This window comes from Physeter macrocephalus, chromosome 1 (assembly GCF_002837175.3).
Source record: "Physeter macrocephalus isolate SW-GA chromosome 1, ASM283717v5, whole genome shotgun sequence".
NCBI classification, from domain to species: Eukaryota; Metazoa; Chordata; class Mammalia; order Artiodactyla; family Physeteridae; genus Physeter; species Physeter macrocephalus.
In genome coordinates this window covers 66,038,520-66,060,260 of record NC_041214.2, presented here as the reverse complement: position 1 = coordinate 66,060,260, position 21,741 = coordinate 66,038,520, and the positions used below count along the sequence as shown (strand labels likewise).

Genomic DNA, 21,741 nt, shown 5'->3' with positions numbered 1-21,741 from the left:
TATTTGTGTTCAGTACACCAAAACTTCCAACACCTCAACGTCTTGATTGCTACGACTTTATAATAAACCTTGTTTCTAATAAAGCTTCCTCAACTGAGTGGTTATTCATAACTCTCATATTTCCATATAAATTTTTAAAGCAATTTGTCACTTTATACACACATACACACACTTTGTATTTTTGTTTTGTTTTGTTTTTTTTGTTTGTGTTACACGGGCCTCTCACTGTTGTGGCCTCTCCCATTGCGGAGCACAGGCTCCGGACACGCAGGCTCAGCGGCCATGGCTCACGGGCCTAGCTGCTCCACGGCATGTGGGATCTTCCCGGACCAGGGCATGAACCCATGTCCCCTGCATCGGCAGGCGGACTCTCAACCACTGCGCCATCAGGGAAGCCCCACACTTTGTATTTTGACTGGCTTTGTTTGAATCTATAATTCAATTCAGGGGAAACATTTTTCAAAAGTAAAGAACCAATCCATGACTATGGCATAATATCTCTATTAAGGTCTTTAATTAACCTAAATAAAGTCCCATGTTCTTATCTGTAAGATCCTGTACGTCTTTTATTAGATTTATTCTTAAGTACTTCAGTGGTTTTTATGCTATTGTAACAGGTATCTTTTAAAAAAAAGCATTTTCAACCTGTTTGTGGCTGGTGTTAATATAATTCATATTTGTATACTGATTTTGTATCAGAATTTAACTTAGTAACTTATCTGTAGATTCTTTAGGATTTCCTATCTACATAATCATATCATCTGTGAATAACAGCAGTATTGGTTTTTCCTTTCTAATTTTTATACCATTTCTTTTTCTTACAATACTGCAGCACTGGGAGGGACTATATTAAAATGTTGATTAAAGGTGAAGTAGGCACCCCTCTCCTTTCTGATCACAAAGAGTATGTTGCCAAGGTTTCATCATTAAGTATGATGTTTGTTACAGATTTTTGGTAGATAATCTTTTATCAGTTTAAGGATGTTCCATTCTACTCCTAATCTGCAAAAAGTGTGATCACAAGAGACAAATTTATCGGATGTTTTCCCTGCAACTACAGAGGTAATATAATTTTTCTCCCTTAACCTATTAGGAAAATATACTGATAAATTATCTAAAATTAGAATAACCTTGTGTGCCTGGCATAAAACCAACTTGGTTATGATATACTATTCTTCTTATATATTACAATATTTCATTTGTTAACATTTTGAAATATTGCATGTATTTTCACAAATAGGATTAACATTTCTTAAAATGTCCAAAGTTATCCAGAACTCATAAAATCAGATGGGAAGTTTCATTCCTCTATTCTCTTTAAGTATTTGTGTAAGATTGGTATTAATTCTTCATTAAACATTGAATAGCATTATCCAGTGAAACCATCTGGGCCTAGTGAATTTTTTTAGAAATAATTTAAAATGTGGATTCCATTTCTATAGTGTTTATAGGAACATTTATATGTGTTCTATTTCTTCCTATATCAGTATTAATAAGTTACATTTTTCTAGAAATATGTCTATGAGAATTGTGGTATTCTGTTGCAGTAATGAGTTCAAATTTGCTCACATCTTCCTGCATCCACACTCCTGGGTAACAGTACCTTCCCACATTGACTTTAAAGCTCCCTTTAAAGTTAAAATTAACTACCTGCTACACTTTGCCAGTGAACATCCAATACATTTCCAACTTCATGCCTTTTCTCACATCACTTCCTCTCCCTGGAAAACCCACATCTTTGGAGGCAACCATAGCTCCCTCCATCCCAATACAATGATAAAAGTTGTGTATTTTCTGCCAGAAAAAATGCATACATGCACATAAACATAAACTTTTATATAAACTATCATAGGATTCACTACCTCCATTCTGCAAAGTAGATTCCAGATTAAAGACTCCTAATTTACACATTGCCCAGTATACATAATGCTTACAAATACTAATAGAGGAATAAGCAATAAATATGCAAGCAAATACAGAGCAAAGGTTGATATAAGCATTCATACTGGCCTATGAAAATTTGTCTGAAAGAACTGTTTAAAACATGAAACATAAAATATACTTGAGTTTTAAGTATTTATTTACAAAGTTCTTCCTAATACAACTGCTTTTAAAATATAGCAATAAAGGATCATTTACTATTTAAAAGTGGTACGTATGTGGCATAGAAAAAAATCTATATAGTCAGTTAAACTATTATAACTGATAACTGAAAATTGTTAAGTGACAAACATTTGCAGTACTCCCTAAACAGGAAGGAAATAAAAATGCATTTATTCATAGGAACTTGATTAATTTGTATTACTGACTTAAAAAAAAAAGACTACTGTGAAAGATAACATCAGGGTTTGAAAAATATTTTACAAAAGCAAATAAATGTATTTCAGTTTTACAATTAATTATGAGGCCATGATAAAAATTTGACCATACACATATCTATGTATTTTACAGCAGGTTAGCCAACTTTAGAATTATTTCATAAAGAATATAAACAATCTTTACCACAATTTCCCCATGGTCTTATTCTTCAAAATAAAATTCCACACACTATCAAACTAAATCAAGATTTGCTAATGGCTAAAATCATCATAAGTATATTATCCCTTAAACAGCTACAAGTATACACCAGTATCATGTTTGTGCAAAATATACATTATTTTCTAATCTTTCTGCCCTTATCTCAATTTGCAAGCGTATTTTGAAACCATCTCCTTTAAATGTTATTCTTGTTAATAGTGGCAAATCTTTAAAAATCCACATGCTGTATCTTTATTTATAAAATAAACTGCAAAAGGAGCAGTTAAATAACTACTTTAAATAGCACATGTGGACCAAGAACCCACTATTCAGAGATCTATGCAGGTTTTTATCTAGTAAGTACTGTGGTATCACTTAATTTCTGAACAAATTGAGATACATAGATATTTATTTCCAAAAATTCATTCATGGACACTGTACAAAGAGATTCACATCAGTATTTGGCATCAGCCAATAAAATTCATTTACTGTATCATGTGGCAAAGTTACTAATATCATGAATAACTTAAATGATTGGTCTTCAATTGGATTCAACAAAGAGAAAAATTACATCAAAATCAATATAATTTACATGAATTAACTCAAAAAATGTAAGAGGCTAACCTTACTCTTTCAAGAAGAAAATAAAATGGCATAGTTTAGTGTTACCTTCTTTCCAGCGTTCACCAAGTGCTAATGACAAGTACCATTTAAGTCAGTTTCTTATTTGAATATGAGGTTGTTTAAAAGTTTCTACAAATTAAGATTTTTTTTTAAGCTTCATATCAAATGAGTTGTAGATCTACTTAAAGTATGACTTCTCCTTTCAAAGAAGGAAGGAAGGCTGACAAGGGAAGGAGATGGGATGCCCTGTAAAGACAAAATATTCTGTACTTAAAATTTTTTCTTTTAAAAATTGTAATATACAGTTTAGTATCATACATGTCATTTTTACATTTTACAAATTATCATAACAATTAAGACATCTGAAAAATCTAAACTCTTTAAATAAACAGAAACTTAAAATTAGGGGGAAGGGTGGGGAGAACACATAATTAAAACTATTTTAGCATTCTGAAAACAAGAAACAAATGGATAGACTAGTTTACTACATATGAACTCAGTTGAAACAGATATATGCTTAGTGTTTCAGGTTTTTTTAAAATTATAAATTAGAAGATAAGTTTTGAGGTTAAAAAGACAAACCCTAGTGGTTTCTTCTTAACTTAATCATAAAGCAGAATTAAGAGGAGTAAAATTACTTCATGGGAAATAATTTTCTAAATTAAAAGTCATAAACTCCAAAAGTTTTTATATTATGTATGCAACCCATATTTATATGTCTGTATATGTTTGTGTGTATGTATGATTTTGCTCCATATAAAAACTGAGCAAAACAGCAGTGCTTCTGATAATAGAGATTATTAATATACTAAGCTGTTTAAACTTATTGTTTCAGAGTGTCAAAGTTAAATATCATCAGATTTTTAATAACAAAGACACATACACATGAATACCAAACACTCAAGAGGGGGTGTAAATCAAAACAAATTATAAAGGTACTGTTTTATTTTAGCAGATATTAATGGCTAACTGAAACTAAACTGAGAGCCAGCAAGGTAGCTAGCTATAAGTTCTCTTCAACTAGGTAGTAAATAAAATGAAGTGTTTAAAGAGCTAGGTTGGTAAAGTATCACCATTCAAGTGATAGCAAAGCAATGATTTAAGTACATAGTATAATAGTTTACATTTTCTCAGGTAAAACCTTTATGATTTGCCATATTAAAAGCATAAATTTTACATAAATGTCATAAATCTAAGATTAAGAATCAGATCTGTAATATAAATCCACTTCACAGGACAATTACTATTTTTTAAATAATCATTTTCATAAATAAGAAAATCTCTAATGGGACTGATTTTTTCTGGACTTATGAGTAAATTATCTTGCAAACATATCTTTATGTGCCAATAAGCAAAGAAATGCTATTAAGCCTATGTTGTGAATTCAAAGCAGTTATAAAGTTGTGAATTCAAAAGTCCCCACCCACCTAATAAGTAATTCAGTGGAGAAAAATACTTTCTTTTTTTACAAACGCAAACTTCAAATAGCTAATAAGCTCACATTAAACTTCACGAGGCTTGTTTCCATTACTGGTTGGCATATCTCCTAATTCTTCACAAATGTCAAAGATGACTTGGATAGAACTTTTTTTTTGAAATTTGAAAACTCAGTATTTCCTTCTAGCATCTCTGAAAAACTAGCTTGTGAGGCAGAATGACGTATAGATCGAAACCAGGAGTTTTGAGAGCGCCCACCAGTAGAGTTTGAGCGCTGAACATAACCATGCTTAGTAAATCCAATTATAGTGCTTGTGGAAACAGAATGGATAATCTGTTAGAACAGAAATAGGCAATTGAGAAGAGGACATGAATGTCTTAAAGATATTTTAGGTACTTCTTATTTATGTTGTCTACATAAAATTGACAAAATCATAAATAATATATATTAATTTTCCAAAGTTCTTCTAAAAAAATCCAATTATCTTCGTTTGAAAAGCAATAATGTTTATAATAGTTACTATAAATGCAGGAAATAAACAAGGATAGTACTTCGGCCTTCAGAAAGCTTACAATCCGATTTTAGTAAATGAATGCTAAATTTTGTCAATTTCAATATATTCTTCATTAATCAAATTTCTTTGCAAAAATTTATATCATCAACTAAGTACAACTTCTCTCTCACTGGAAGGTTAATCTTGATTAAAAGTCTGTATAAACATACTCATATTTAGCTGTAACCTTTTTTTTTTTTTTTTTTTTTTTGCGGTATGTGGGCCTCTCACTGCTGTGGCCTCTCCCGTTGCGGAGCACAGGCTCCGGATGCGCAGGCTCAGCGGCCATGGCTCACGGGCCCAGCTGCTCCGCGGCATGTGGGATCTTCCCAGACCGGGGCACGAACCCGTGTCCCCTGCATCAGCAGGCAGACTCTCAACCACTGCACCACCAGGGAAGCCCTAGCTGTAACCTTTGGTGTACATTAACTAATGACTTAACTAGCTTTATAAGTTATTAAGCATTATGTGCCTTTTCTGTATAAATTTTAACAATTAAAGGTAACCATTTATAGAACACCAAAGCACTCCCTTTGTGCACTTTGTGTATATTAACTTATTTAATCCTTACAACTACTACTTTAGATTCATTTTACAGACAGTGAAATTGAAACAGGAAGATCTCTAATAAGCTGACAAAAGTCACACTGCTAGCAAATAGCAGAACCGGGATTTGAACATGTGGGTTCCAGAGTTCATGCTCTTAACCACTACTCAAACTGCCTTTGAGTACATAATCACATTAAATGTGAGTGTGTGTGTGTGTGTGTGTGTGTGTGTGTGTGTATTTACTCTCTACCATAACACCATAGGTAAGTACTATTAACCTCTTTTTTCTCATCTGCAAAAATGGGGATAAGAGAGAATAGGAAACTTGCTGAAGGACATACAGCTAAGAAGTGAGAGTCACTTGCTTTTCTTAACCTTAGTAGGTAAGGTTAATAATTTTTACAAAGGACAGATACATCACTATTTAGTGACAGTAATAAATGTTAGCAATGTCCTTAATATAATCAAATGACTAAAATTCTGACACTGTTGGGAATTTGGATTGCTCAGGAAACATTTAAAAATATATACATGAATTTAGAACCCATATCATCCTTTGATAGTCACAGCTTCAGAGATTATATATTCATCACAGAATAAAAGAAATAAAACTCAGTCTCTGCTATATTACTGGAGCCAATTATAAATAGAACCATTGCTATTTACATCAGTAAAGTGATAGGCCAGATTGAAACATGTTTCTTTCTTAGAGATCTACATCTCAATCCCAATAAAATTTCATATCAAACTACACATTAAGTAAGTTTCTAGTTCATTAAGTGAGGTTTTCTCAGTTACCTAACCCAGTAAAGAGGTCAGATGCTTAGATATATCCAAAAAATTGATGGAGATATTAATATTTCCATCTTTAAAAAGTTAACAAATTCCACACCAACTTCATAAATTTGGAGTCATTTAGCCCATTAAATCAAAATTACTTACTGCTAATGATGATGTGCTAGACAGACGACTCATTACATGCTTATCATTGCTAGAAGGACTTCTTCCCTCCACTGAACTTTGGGATGTCATAAGAGCCCTTCGTAGAGCTCTTTTTGGAGTTTTGGAGAAAGAGAATGCTCTTGTAACCTAGAGTTAAATTACAACTAATTAAAAAACCTAGACAAATCTAACTGATTAGAACAATTATATGTAAACAAAGCCAAATTCACACGGAAAGTTTTTCTATAAAAAGTATATAGCAGAATTAGAATCTCTTTGTACAAAGCAGTGAGAAAATGTAGTACATTGTAGATTACTCCACCTTGGTTTCACAGAGCACTAGTCTAGCAGGAGAAAGTGGGAAGGGAAAATTTGGCATGAGAGAAGAAACGTGGGTGTTATCTGATTCTGCTACAATTTAGTTGTGAGATCTTTTTATTTTTTTTGCAGTACGCGGTCCTCTCACTGTTGTGGCCTCTCCCGTTGCGGAGCACAGGCTCCGGACCCGTAGGCTCAGCGGCCATGGCTCAAGGGCCCAGTTGCTCTGCGGCATGTGGGATCCTCCCAGACCGGGGCATGAACCCGTGTCCCCCGCATCGGCAGGCGGACTCACAAGCACTGCACCACCAGGGAAGCCCTAGTTGTGAGATCTTTGATCCAAAGTCACTTAAACTTCAATTTCTTTAATTGAAAAAGTGTAGGAGTTTATGTGAATCATCACTGTTAACATGCTTATCTACTATATACATCATACATGTTAAATGCAGAGATACAATGATGATTAAAGTATAAAGCCTCCCCTCAAAGGCAAGGAAAACAACAACCAAAAAACTTATAAACCTAGCAAGTAGACTACAGTTGCAAAATGTTACCTGTAAAATTAAAAGTCTAGTTCTACTTTTAAAAAGCCCTATTACCAACTTTCTTGTGTAGTCCTCAACAACTTCAATACTAAGTAACAAAGCTATCTTCATCATTAGAAGTCTGAAACACACTTATGGTAAGGAATAGATCCCAGGTTTCCTGACTCTACTGTGTGCCCTTTGCTGAAAAATATCTGAGGCAATTTCTAACATGAATGCACACGTATCTATACCTAAAACACCATCAGAAGTATAGTAACTAGAATGGGAAGGATAACAAACTGTTATAATTACTGTGCCAAAGAATTCACTGAGCTAAACTATTATCTCTGTAGGCCATTTCCTAGAACCAAAAACAGCTTTATTTTATACACTACCTGATGTCTATGGCAATACTATTTTAATATACTCTGAAAAATACATTTTGGAGATATGCTGAATAATAATTTCACTAAGACTCACCTTTTTTGAAGTCTTTTTTATTGCTCTAGATGCTCTACTCAATGTACTGTCCATATCTTTCGTATTTACTTCAAAGGATTCTGGATCAGCAGTGTAAATAAGATTCTCCTGTTGAAAATTAATATTTTTATTTTAAGATAAACAAATAAAATAAAAATACACAACTGTTCCTAAAATCAAACCTTTAAGAACTTATATGCACACATAGGGAGCATATATAAATAAAGCTACTCAAGATTTCTGATGTGTTTGACAAAATTTCTACTCTGAAATTTATTTAAGGCCTCAAAAAGTATATAAACAGAAGGACAAAAACTGATTCAAAGAATCAGATTTTTATATTTTTTACAGTGTGTGTGTGTGTGTGTGTGTGTGTGTGTGTGTGTGTGAGTATAGAAGTATTTTCTCTTCAACATGGCAAAGTTCTCAAATGATAAGACACCGACTCAGGGCTTTTAAAAAATTTACTATGCATAATATTTGAAATGGAGGAAAGAGCGCAACTGAATATCTAAATTTACAAACATTTCTTAGTAACAAAATTTCACAACTGGGAAGAATTTTGTGGGTTAACACAGTATAAATCAGGATATAGTTAAATGTTTGCTGCCATCTTGTGGTTAATTTTACTTTATGAAATATCTTCATTACCTGTTTATATTTCAGTTCTAGAGTTATTAGCCATCCTGTGGCTAGTAATTCAATAGATTTTATTTTAAGGAAATTTTTGCATTAACCGTTTACACTTCAGAATCATGGTTATTAATTTAGAAAGGACTGCATAAGCCATGTAGTCGGACATTGTCATAAATGCAGGAGTAATCTCTAATAGGCAATCACTATACTGCAGAAATCCATTTTATATATGGATATCTAGAACTATGAGAAAAAATTCTTCCTTATAATGAGCAGTTTTTTGGCTTTACGAAAAGCTGTCTGCATCTCTTTTCTCGTCAGCACTCTGTTGTACGCATTAGCACTGTATTTCCTTCTATGAACCTTTTTGTGGAACAATCCTTTATTTATAACAACATATTGTTGGCCCACAGAAATTTTTAAAAAACAAACAAATCAAGGACCAGAGGAGGTGGTGGAATAGAAGGAAGTGGAACTCACCTCCTCCCACAAATATACCACAAATACATCTACATGTGGAATAATTCTCACAGTATACCTGCTGAATGCCAGCAGAAGATCTCATAAAACCAAAATGCAAGAAAGATCACCACCTAACAGGGTAGGGTGAAAGAAAGAAAACGGGAATTGGGACAGGATCTGTGCTCCTGGGAGGGTGCTGTGAAAGAGGAAAGGTTCCCTCACCCTGGGAAGACACTTTACCAGCAGAGGAGATCAGTGGGGAGAGAAAGGGAGCTTCAGAAGCTCGGAGGAGAGTGCTGCAGCTAGTGTGCAACAAAGAGAACAAAGAGAGACCTGCACAGAAGGCCCTGGCCATCTCACTGCAATCCCCAGCCTAGGACCCACATCTGCTGGTACACACAGGGGCTGAGTGCTGAAACTTGGGCTTCAGAGGACAGACCTGAGGAGAAGACTGGGATTGGCTGCATGGAGACCGCATGAAGGGGCTGGAGTGTGGTCCACAGCTGCAAACGGGGGCATGTGCAAGAAGGAGCCCAGATCTGTCATTGACGCCCCCTTGTTAACCTGCAAGCTCGAAGGGAGGGGTGGGGCCTGGAACAGCAGCCTCATTCTCAGTGTGCTCACAGAGGGTGAGGCTCTGCTTCTATGTTTTGGGAGCGAGCAAGCTTGGGTGAGTTGCCCACACATGAAGGCAGGGCTGAAACCCTAGCCTATGGCCAGCGGCCGCACAACTTCAGAAGCAGGGTTGAAATCTGAGTGTTCCAGCAGCTGTGATATCTGCGGATTTGTTCACCTGAGACAGCTTTGTAAACCCAGTGCCTGCAGGACATCAGAGTAGATTATTGGTGCTCCTGTGGCTGAGGCAGGTCTGGCGATAGCAGGCTCTGCTGGCGCTCACACACAGAGGTAGGGCCGGGGTCTGGGCTGACTCAGTAACTCCTACGGTGGGTCCAGGTGCTCGACCCAGTCCAGGTGCGTGACCATGGCGTACCAGTGCTTGAACTCAGTGGTTCCATGTCAAAAGATCTATGCTAGTGGCTTTGTGAGCACAGCACCTGAGGGATACCCAAGCTTACTGCCTGAATTCCCATGGTTGAGGTGGGTCTGAGGGCAGTGCCAAAGACAGTATACTTTGGTGAGCCCACACAACAGGTAACAGGCAAAACCACAGAGCGACTTCCAAGTAGACAGCTTCTGCAGAGGAATAATCAGGGGCTCCTCTCCCAGCAGGGGCATTCAAGCCCCACCTACCTCACACCAGTCCAGAAACAGAGCTGATGGCATCTACTCCAACAACTGGGGAGCAGACCCTGCCCCTGACAGGGCTGTGACAACCAAAGAGCAAAGAGGAGGCCACGCTCAACATCCAGTGCAGGCTCTGGTCATCACGGTAACAATCATACCCCCTATCAAGGGGATAACGGCTAACACACACTAAAGAAAAATGTGGCAGACATCCATAATAAAAACAGCCCTTGCACAAAAATATTACACTCATGAAGGCTACACAGGGAAACACAAAAAACAGCCCTTCAAGACCACAGCAGATAACTATCTCTCCTTAATTCACAGAGTCAGAGAAATAGAAGTAAAATGAAGCAGAGGAAACACTCCCAATTAAAAGACCAAGAGAATTCCCCTGAAAGAACAATGAAACAGACATCTGCAGTCTAGCAGATCCCGAGTCCAAAAAGGAGGTAATGAAAATACTGAAGTAATTAAGCAAGTCTATCAACAGAAATGCACATTACTGTAAAAAGGAACTAAAAACTATAAAAAGGAGGCAATTAACTTAGAAAACTCATTTGCCAAAACAAAAGCTGAGCTCGAGGCAATCAACAGCAAACTGGATAATGCAAAAGAACTAATAAGTGATCTGGAAAATAGAATAATGGAAATCACCCAATCAGAACAGCAGACAGAAACACAAATGAAAAAAAAAAAAGGAAAGCAATAAACGAGACCTATGGGATAATATAAAGTATCCAGATCCATGCATAATAGGGATCCCAAAAGGAAAACAAAGAGAAAAGGGGATCAAAAATGTATTTGAAGAAATTATGGCTGATAACTTCCCAAATATAAAGAAGGAAACAGATACCCAGGTACAGGAAGCACAGAGGGTCCCAAACAAGATGAACCCAAACAGACCTACACCAAGACATTATAATTAAAATGGCAAAAGTTAAAAGATATAAAGAGGATTCTAAAGGCAGCAAGAGAAAAACAAAGTGTTAATTACAACGGAAACCCCATAAGGCTATCAGCTGATTTCTCTACAGAAACATTGAAGACCAGAAGGGAGTAGCAAGATATATTCAAAGTCTTGAAAGGGAAGAAGCTGCAACCCAGGATACTTACCCAGCAAGATTATCACTTAGGATAGAAAGAGAGATAAAGAATTTCTCAGATAAGCAAAAACTAAAAGAATACAGCAATATTAAACCTATCCTAATAGGAATACTGAAAGGTCTTCTCTAAATAGAAAAGAAGCAAGAATCTAGAGGAAAGAGAAATATCTCAATTGGAAAGTAAATCACTTAAATAAGCCAGTATACAGATTAAAAAAATAAACTTTTGTGAAAGCGATGATAACTACAATGAACACCAAAAGAATAAACATGAAGATGTAAAAGAGGACATCAAAATCATAAAATGTGGGGGAAGAGAGTATGAAAAATATACAACAGATTCACAGAAAACAAAAAGAACAGAACAAAAGCATAATACAAAAGAAAACCATCAAACTACAAAATGAAAAACAAAAAGAAAGGAACAAAGAAGAAATACAAAATCAACTGGAAAACAAGATTTAAAATGGCAATAAATACATATCTATCAATAATTACCTAAAATGTCAATGGACTAAATTCTCTAATAAAAAGATATAGAGTGGAAGATTGAATAAAAAAACAGGAGCTTACAATATGCTGCCTATAAGGGACCCACTTTAGGGTGAAGGACACACATAGATTGAAAGTGATGAGATGGAAAAAGATATTTCATGCAAACAGAAATGACAAGCAAGTGGGTCTAGCAATACTCCTATCAGACAAAACAGACTCTAAAACTAATGTAATAAAGACAAAAAAGGACACTCTGTAATGATAAAAGGGTCAATACAAGAAGAGGCTATTACACTCATTAACATAACACTTGTTAACATATGCAATATAGGAGCACCTAAATACAAAAAGCAAATGGTAACAGACACAAAGGGAGAAATTGACAGGAATACAATAGTAAGAGACTTTAACACCTCACTCACACCAATGGACAGATCTTCCAGATATAAAAATCAGTAAGGCAACAGAGATCCTAAACGGTACAATAGAACAGTTAGACTTAATTGATATTTTCAGGACATTACACCCAAAAAAACCAGAATACACACTCTTTTTAAGTGCACATGGAATAATCGCTAGGATGAACCACATACTAGGATAAAAAACAAGCCTGAACAAATTTAAGAGGATAGAAATTATTTCAAGCATCTTTTCTGACCACAAAGGCTGTGAAACTAGAAATCAACCACAAAAAGAGAAATGAGAAAAAAATGATTACAGGGAGACTAAAAAACATGCTACAAAAACCAATGGGTTGATTGATGCAATCAAAGAGGAAATCAGAAGGTACCTTGAAACATATGACATAAAAACACAACCATACAAAATCTATGGCATGCAGCAAAAGAAGTTCTTATAAGGAAGGAAATAATAAAGATCAGAGAGAAAATAAAATATACATTTTTAAAAAATAGAAAAGAGCTGGTTCTTTGAAATGGTGAACAAAATCAACAAACCTCTCTTCAGGCTCATCAAGAACAGAGGACCCAAATAAACAAAATAAGAAATGAAAGAGGAGCTATAACAACTAATACCACAGAAATTAAAAAAACTTAAGACAATACAATGAACAATTATATGCCAACAAATTCAACAACCTAGAAAAAATGTACAATTTTCTAGAAACATACAACCCACCAAAACTGAATGAAGAAGAAAGAAAATTTGAACAGACCATTCACTAGAAGTGAAATACAATATGTAATGAAAAAACTCCCTGCAAACCGAAGTCAGGACCAGATGGCTTCACTGGGGAATTCTACCAAACATACAAAGAAGAACTTATAAAAACCCTCCCCAAACTCTTCCACCAAAAGATTGAAAAGGGAACACTCCCAAAGTCATTCTAGAAAGCCACCATCACCCTGATACCAAAACCAAAAACAATACCAAAAAAGAAAATTAAAGGCCAATATCTTTGATGGATATAAATGCAAAAATTCTCAACAAAATATTAGCAAACCAAATCCAACAACACATAAAAACAAGATCATATACCACAATCAAGTTGGATTCATCCCAGGGTCACAAAGATGGTTCAACATAGAAATCAACATACAAATATCAATCAGTGTGATAACACCAAATCAACCAAAGAAAAGACAAAAAACACATGATCATCTCAATAGATGCAGGAAAAGCATCTGATAAAATTCAATGTCCATTCATGATAAAAACTCTTACCAAAGCAGGTATAGAGGGAACATATCGCAACATAATAAAAGCTGTTTTGAGAAACCCCCAGCCAAGATAATACTCAATGGTGAAAAGCTGAAAGCCTTCCCACTAAAATCTGGAACAAGGCAAGGGTGCCCACTCTCACCACTTTTATTCAACATAGGATTGGAAGTCCGAGCCACAGCAATGGACAAGAAAAAGGAATAAAAGATATCAAAATTGGAAAAGAGGTAAAACTGTCATTACATGCAGGTGACATGACACTAAATATAGAAAACCCTATAGACTCCACACAAAAACTATTAGAACTGATAAATTCAGCAAGGTAATGATACAAGATTAACATACAAAAATATGTTGTATTTCTTTACACTAACAATGAAATATCAGAAAGTTTAAAAAAAAAAAAAAGAAAAAAATCCCTTTTAAAACCACATCACACACACAAAAAATATTTAGGAATAAACCTGACCAAGGAGGTGAAAGATTTACATGCTTAGAATGCTAGAAAATTGTTAAAGGGAACTGAAGATGATTCAAAGAAATGAAATCATGCTCTTGATTGGAAGAATTAATATTGTTAACATGGCCATACTACCCAAAGCAATCTACAGATTTAATGCAATCCCTATCAAGTTACTCATGACGTTTTTCACAGAACTCAAGCAAATAGTCCTAATATTTATATGGAACCATAAAGAAACCAGAATTACCAAAGCAATCCTGAGGAAAAATAACAAGGCTGGAGGCATAACCCTCTCAGACGTCAGAGGATACTACAAAGCTACAGTAATCAAAACAGTGTTGTATTGGCCCCCAAAAAGACATATGGATCAATGGAACAGAACAGAGAGCCCAGAAATAAACCAACATACCTACAGTCAATTAATCTTTGACAAAGGAGGCAAGAATATACAATGGAGAAAAGACACTCTCTTCAGCAACTGGTGCTGGGAAAGCTGGACAGCTGCATGTAAATCAATGAAGTGAGAACACACCCTCATGCCATATATAAAAATAAACTCAAAATGGTAAAGACTTAAATATAAGACACGACACCATAAAACTCCTAGAAGAGAACATAGGCAAAACATTCTGACATAAATTGTGCCTATGTTTTCTTAGGTCAGTCTCCCAAGGCAATAGAACCAAGATAATACTCAATGGTGAAAAGCTGAAAGCCTTCCCACTAAAATCTGGAACAAGGCAAGGGTGCCCACTCTCACCACTTTTATTCAACATAGGATTGGAAGTCCGAGCCACAGCAATGGACAAGAAAAAGGAATAAAAGATATCAAAATTGGAAAAGAGGTAAAACTGTCATTACATGCAGGTGACATGACACTAAATATAGAAAACCCTATAGACTCCACACAAAAACTATTAGAACTGATAAATTCAGCAAGGTAATGATACAAGATTAACATACAAAAATATGTTGTATTTCTTTACACTAACAATGAAATATCAGAAAGTTTAAAAAAAAAAAAAAAGAAAAAAATCCCTTTTAAAACCACATCACACACACAAAAAATATTTAGGAATAAACCTGACCAAGGAGGTGAAAGATTTACATGCTTAGAATGCTAGAAAATTGTTAAAGGGAACTGAAGATGATTCAAAGAAATGAAATCATGCTCTTGATTGGAAGAATTAATATTGTTAACATGGCCATACTACCCAAAGCAATCTACAGATTTAATGCAATCCCTATCAAGTTACTCATGACGTTTTTCACAGAACTCAAGCAAATAGTCCTAATATTTATATGGAACCATAAAGAAACCAGAATTACCAAAGCAATCCTGAGGAAAAATAACAAGGCTGGAGGCATAACCCTCTCAGACGTCAGAGGATACTACAAAGCTACAGTAATCAAAACAGTGTTGTATTGGCCCCCAAAAAGACATATGGATCAATGGAACAGAACAGAGAGCCCAGAAATAAACCAACATACCTACAGTCAATTAATCTTTGACAAAGGAGGCAAGAATATACAATGGAGAAAAGACACTCTCTTCAGCAACTGGTGCTGGGAAAGCTGGACAGCTGCATGTAAATCAATGAAGTGAGAACACACCCTCATGCCATATATAAAAATAAACTCAAAATGGTAAAGACTTAAATATAAGACACGACACCATAAAACTCCTAGAAGAGAACATAGGCAAAACATTCTGACATAAATTGTGCCTATGTTTTCTTAGGTCAGTCTCCCAAGGCAATAGAAATAAAGGCAAAATTAAACAAATGGGACCTAATCAAACTTATAAGCTTTTGCACAGGAAGGAAACCATATAAAGAAAAGACAACTTACGAAAGGGGAGAAAATATTTGCAAACGATTCAATCGACAAGGGATTAACTTCCAAAATATACAAATAGTTCATACAACTCTATAACAAGAAAAACAACCCAATCAATAACTGGGCAGAAGACCTAAATAAACATTTCTCCAAAGAAGACATACAGATGGCCAAGAGGCACATGGAAAGATTCTCAACATCACTAATTATTAGAGAAATGAAAATCAAACCTACAATGAGGTACCCCTCACACCAGTCAGAATGTCCATCATTAAAAAGTCTACAAATAACAAATCCCAGAGAGGGTGTGGAGAAAAAGGGAACCCTCCTACACTGTTGGTTGGAACGTAAACTGGTGCAGCCACTATGAAAACAGTATGGAGGTTCCTTAAGAAAACTAAAAATATAGTTGTTGTATGATGTAGGAATCCCACTCCAGGGCATATATCCAGAGAAAACTATAATTCAAAAAGATACATACACCCCAATGTCCACAGCAGCACAATTTACAATTGCTGAGACATGGAAACAACCTAAGTGTCCATTGACAGATGAATGGATAAAGAAGATGTGGTATATATACAAAATGGAATAGGGACTTCCCTGGTGGCGAGCCACAACTACTGAAGCCCACGTGCCTAGAGCCCGTGCTCTGCAACGAGAAGCCACCACAATGAGAAGCCTGCGCACAGCAATGAAGAGCAGCCCCCACTCACCACAACTAGGAAAAAATCCCGTGAGCAGCAGCAAAGACCCAATGCAGCCAAAAATAAGTAATTAATTAATTTAAAAAGAAAAAAAAGTTTAAAAAAATGGACTGACTACCCCTCAGCCATGAAAAGGAATGAAAGTATGCCATGTAGCAACATGGATGGACCTAGAGATTATCATACTAAATGAAGTAAATCACAAAGAGAAAGACAAATATCATGATATCACTTATATGTGGAATCTAATATGACATAAATGAACTTATTTACGAAAAAGAAACAGACTCACAGACATAGAAAATGTAAGAACTTATGGTTACCAAAGGGGAACGGGCGTGGGAGAGGGATAAATTAGGAGTTTCGGATTAGCAGATACAAACTACTATACATAAAATGGATAAACAACAAGGTCCTACTGTATAGCACAGGGAACTATATTCAGTATCCTATAATAAACCATAATGAAAAAGAATACGTGTATATATATGTATAACTGAATCACTTTGCTGTACACCAGAAACTAACACAACACTGTAAATCAACTATACTTCAATTAAAAAACATAAAATTTAAAAGTCTGTTAATTTTTCTAAACAGGTAAATACTTTATAAGCAATAATAATTTTACCTCAATGTCTTTGAAGATCAGATTTAACTATAATAAACTAAATGTTTTATTCCCACAGGAAATGTCCAAGTACTATACTGGAAAAGGTTATCTGTCTATACATTCTCCTCCATCTATTTCATTTGTGCAAAGATGAAGGGATCTATATCTATCACATGTCTCTCCCATATATAATGAAGAAATCAAATTATCTTTTAATGGACCTAGATTTCATCCAAGATCTACAAGCTACCTGATTTCTGGTGAGTCATTTAACTTCAATAATTTGATTTTCTCATATATCTTCACTTTAATCTGTACAGGATAAAAATGATTATATATTCATAATGGCATTTGATTTTAAGAGACTGGACTAAGAAAACTGCATTGGCAACTTGCCTGACAGGAAAAGCAACTTGCTACAACTCACCTATTGCTCTCAATAAGATAAAAGAACAATAAGAACAAAAATACTCTCTCACAGATAGCCAAGTCAAAGAGCACTAATGAAAATACATTATAAGTCCCAAAAGCTTCACTACAGCAGAGCCACAGGAGCTGTAAGGCTATGAGGCCTTATATATGAGGCCCTGTCTGTAAGATAGGGACTCAAAGAAATGTTTCATGTGTCTATATTTTTAAAGATTTCCTCCAGAACAACTTTTAAATCAGTTTTCCTCAATAAACACAACATAAACTCTCCTTCATTCATAATTAACAAGTCATTAGAAATGTACACATTTAGTCTGTACATTACCATGGAGTTTAAACTTTCATTGTAATAGTGGTTTAAGAACTTACAGCATCTGCTTTACAAATGGTGTTGGCTACATGTCGACATAGCATCTTTAGCCAGTTTTCTTTTGGAAGTTCCTCTGATGTCATCTGGAAACTGAGCAGCACATTTGCCTGCTCTGTAGGTGGCCTCACAAGCAAGGCAAAAGCATTATGGCAATCTAGGGTTCCAAAATAATCACAAACATTATATGTTACTCCTTGGAAAATGACAGACTTAACACAAGTTAAGTTCCCTCAGAGCAATGAAATTCCAAAAAATTATCTCTTCTCTACCTTTTCTGTCCCCTCTGTTTTTAACTGGACAGAATAGCATCATATTAAGTTGAAACACTGGAAAGAATTATAATAGTATGTACCATGGGAGGAACCAACAATGATACTGTTAAGTAAGCAGTATTTTCCATGACATTTAATATTTTCTTTGATAGAGTTTTTAAAAATTAGATTATATCATTTCTTAGAATTCTAGAATTTAAGTTTTAAATTAAAGTGACATTGTAAGAATAATTCAATAATTCAACCTATTGAAATCAAGTTCAAATAAATAAAATACTCAAATATTAAAATTGTTACAAGATGTTTTATGACCAAGATGCTAAAACAGAACCTATTTTAAACAATGAAGTCTTCCATAATTATAATCCAAAAATATAGAGATCATTTAAGTGAATGCTCTAGGTAACCTTTAATAAATCCAGAATTTGACAACTGAGTAAAGATAGCAATATAAGTTGCCATTCAAGTTTTTTTTAATTGTTTCCCATAAATTAAAAGCTTTCCATCATTTGAGGATGGGATCAGTAATGGAACCAATTTACACTGTAAAAATATATGCCTAAACAAGCAAAATATTGCCAGGCACACACATCACTAGGTACTATTTTAAAAAATGATACTGCGTCAGTAGGTATAAACTTTTCCCAATTTCAGGCCATCAGAGAATCCTCTCTAACACTCCCAAAGTATAGAGTAAAAGCTTTCCTTAATACACACTTGAGCCCATGTTGAGTCTACCATAGTTACTTTGGGTGTACTTACTCATGCACATCTATTCCTGGTCATATCCTAAGCATATCCCTAACAATACAGCCATTGGCAACAGGGAAGGTTATAAGCTGTGGGGCACAGTAATAGACTACAATGGCCTTTGGATTCTGAAGGAATAAAAATAAGTTTTGGTGTGGGAATGGGCACTATTTTGACATGTAACCATTTAAAAGCTCTATGTCCCTTAAGAGATGAAGATATCCTTCAGATTGAGATAGTATTTTCATTTGAAAAAATCTCCCAGTTCTTAGAGATGTACTTGAAGTATAAGAACAATTACTTTGCCAGAACTAACCAACAATATTTAAAGATAATTTACCAGTTTAAAAAATATATATAAGGGAATCAAACTTTCAATGATTATAAACTATTTTCATCTAGCCAATAGTTTATCCAATGACCATACCTTCTGTCTCTCGTATGTCTAGCACCTTCTTAATCTGAGAAAGAGGCATTAGATGAATATGCTTAAGAGAAGCTGGGGGTCGGGTCTGGCCATGAGGACTCCTAAAAGTGCCAATAACCTTGTGTCGTTTTCTTGCTATCTGATTATAGAAAAAAAAAAAAAACTCATCGTCAGTAACATAAAAACAAACACCAAATGCTTAAAAATAAAATGGCACTAATCACATAAATCTATATGCAGCTTATTTAACTACCAGTCATTCCAAAATTACTATCTGATAAGAAGCATAGTTACTATGTGACAAATTCATACATGTAACTATATAGCAGAAATGCTCATGTTTATATGAGAAGAGCTCAAAAGTCAGGAAAACAGGATATATGGAAAAGATCCCAGAGGTGTGAAAGAACTTAGAAGCACTGTGAGAAGTAACAGGATCAAAAGATGAAGGAACCTTCAATAAAAGGCCTTGAATTCGGAAAGGGGAATAGTTGCTCTGGGATTGCTGCCTTGGGTTCAAAAGATAATTGATTTCAGTGTAAGAGCAGAATACACAATTATCTCAGATGCTGTGCAAGGCACTGAGGATAAAGAAGTGAATAACACAGAAATGGTTCTGGCTCTCATGATACCTACATACTACTGAAAAATAGGAAAATTAAAGTAACTAAATAATACATTAAAAATTGATACAAATTATAAAGTCAAGGTGCTATGTTAAGATATAACTTTACCTAAACTGGGAACTCATGCAAAGGAAGACGTAGGTAAAGTAATGCTGGAGAAGACAGGAGCAAAATCAGAAAGGACTCTGTGACTCATGATGTATTTGAGTTCTGTGAATTTTATAAGGTCTTTAAATTTATTGTTTTCATTTCCATGAAATCCTAGTATATTATTTTGCCTTTTTAAAAGAACATTTCTTTGGGGGTTATAATCATCAACTGAAAGACATTAACACAAAATAATTTAGATTAAGCTACTTAATGAATTGAGATTGGTCATCATCATGAATATGACAAAGTAAGGCTGAAAAATGTACTGTTAACAGCTTGTGTTGGCTAATGAGAAAAGATCAAAAAGCAGTCAGTATCATATTCACATTGATGCAGAAATATGACGCAGATCTATGATACATATCAAATATTAAAAGCCCATTTACATTAATATATGAAAAAAGCAGATTCTTTAAATAATTACTTCCACTGTACTATTTGAATATACTTTTAATTTAGCTAAGCAAAATAAATAATTTTAAGGTTCATTTTTAAAAAGGAAAAACAATGACAAGTGCTAATACTGATGATACAAATGCTAGTCCATCAAGGTAAAAACTCAAAATACAAACACATCACCTGACATGTTTAAGTGAAATCAGTTTAGATCTTAATCTATTTTAAATGCTTCTAACTTTTACCATTCTCTTCATTCCAAATTTGCTCAAAGTTTTGTTTTTTTTTTTAAACAAACAAGCTAAAGAATAAGAGTTTTTAAATCTAAATGTCCAAATTATAAATTTGGAGTCCAAACTTAATGTTAGAAATAGAACTGTTACAGTTACTGTGATTCTGACATGGAGACTAAGAGAGAGTAGAACAAAAAGTCACTGAATTCAGGACGATGAAGGAAGTGAGAAGCCAGGGTATCAGATAACAGACTTGGAGGCTACAAGGAATGACCAATGGCAAGAATTAAAATGGAAGGTAAGTCAATGAGCCAGTTGTAGAAGACTTCACAAAAATTGAAGGGGATGTAAAATAAAAAAATTTAAAGTAAGCCTCAACTATCTAAGGATTAAGAGAATAAAGACCAGAATAGATTAGCAAAGGAAGTACAGATAACCTAACCTATTAGATGAATGGAGCCAGCTGAACCTATGAACGTCAACAGGAAAAACTTACAAAAGCTTTAATGAAAGCAAACAAACAGAACTACTAAGCAGCTACACGGTACTCAGTGAGCATGATACTGCAGATTCAAATAAAATATGATCAAAAATTGACTCTACCTAGCCCCTGTTCTCAAAAGCAGAGCAGGCTAAATCTCTCATTATGGGGGAGACAAGTAGTTCAGAATTATCTGCCTCATGATTTTTTATAACTTTCTCAGTTCAGGGTAAGGTCAATTCTGTACAGTATTTTCACTGCCTTTACTTTTGTGTTTTGTGACAGTACTGACCAAATGAAAATACCATTTTTCACTAACTTCACAACAACAAAACTCTTTTTTTTTTTTTTTTTTTTTTTTTTTTTTGTGGTATGCGGGCCTCCCTCTGCTGTGGCCTCTCCCGTTGCGGAGC

At 34.8% G+C, this 21,741-nt stretch overlaps 1 protein-coding gene across 6 annotated transcripts in view; it reads right to left on the bottom strand.

The window, feature by feature from the left end:
* Nucleotides 1–2,170: 2,170 nt before the first annotated feature.
* The window catches only part of ECT2 (epithelial cell transforming 2), a 70,264-nt gene continuing 50,693 nt past the window's right edge, over nt 2,171–21,741 (bottom strand). For 3 of the 6 annotated variants that reach the window (XM_028491285.2, XM_028491295.2, XM_028491310.1), the window contains 6 exons: nt 19,443–19,581; nt 17,993–18,147; nt 7,949–8,056; nt 6,624–6,770; nt 4,643–4,912; nt 3,333–3,387 (listed from right to left, as the gene is read on the bottom strand). In XM_028491285.2, the coding sequence (XP_028347086.1) occupies nt 4,688–4,912; nt 6,624–6,770; nt 7,949–8,056; nt 17,993–18,147; nt 19,443–19,581 (774 nt within the window). In that variant the 3' untranslated portion in view covers nt 3,333–3,387; nt 4,643–4,687. Of the gene's footprint in view, nt 3,388–4,642; nt 4,913–6,623; nt 6,771–7,948; nt 8,057–17,992; nt 18,148–19,442; nt 19,582–21,741 lie in introns of all 6 variants that reach the window. The other 3 variants (XM_055083822.1, XM_024124307.3, XM_024124308.3) reach the window with 1 other exon arrangement.